Source organism: Gregarina niphandrodes (assembly GCF_000223845.1).
Source record: "Gregarina niphandrodes unplaced genomic scaffold scaffold00004, whole genome shotgun sequence".
Classification (NCBI taxonomy): Eukaryota; Apicomplexa; class Conoidasida; order Eugregarinorida; family Gregarinidae; genus Gregarina; species Gregarina niphandrodes.
In genome coordinates this window covers 215,792-216,332 of record NW_011645775.1, presented here as the reverse complement: position 1 = coordinate 216,332, position 541 = coordinate 215,792, and the positions used below count along the sequence as shown (strand labels likewise).

General features: G+C 52.3%; 1 protein-coding gene across 1 annotated transcript; it reads left to right on the top strand.

The window, feature by feature from the left end:
• Positions 1-100: 100 nt before the first annotated feature.
• GNI_030410 (hypothetical protein) lies at positions 101-344 on the top strand (the record flags this gene model as incomplete). Its single annotated transcript, XM_011130845.1, has 1 exon — positions 101-344. A coding segment is annotated over one exon (244 nt), but the record flags the coding sequence as incomplete, so codon positions are not given.
• Between the last annotated feature and the right edge of the window lie 197 nt (positions 345-541).

The following is a 541-nucleotide window of genomic DNA, read 5'->3' as shown; positions in this document are numbered from 1 at the left end:
CATCCCCCCCCCTCCACATCATCCCCCCCATCCATATCATCCACCCATTAGCATCCCAATCCATTGGCACCCATTCGCATCAGAATCACATTGCTTGCAGGGACCCTTCAATCACGGCCTTCATGGCGGCTTACGACCCGACTTTGGATGACCAGTATGACTGGGAACTTAAGTCGGCTGGAAAAGAGCAGCCGGTGTCATCGCAAGTTCCGGTGGCAGTGAATGCCCCGCTGACGCTGAATCACGCACCTCCTGTTGCCCCTCCTGCACCTCAGTCATCGCTGCCTACCTTCACCTTGTTCAGTAAGACTAAGGAGGAGCCTGCGAATATTTTCGCCCGAAAGGTAAAGTTCTACGCAGCAACCAGATTTCTTCTTTCAGGGCGGTGATCCGCTTTTTAACAGCTAACCTTACTTTGCTGGTCTTGGACGATGATGGTGGGCAACTGGGTGGCATTACACGATAGGATGGCATTACACGATAGGATGGCATTACACGATAGGGTGGCATTACGACAATAGGGTGGCATTACGACAATAGG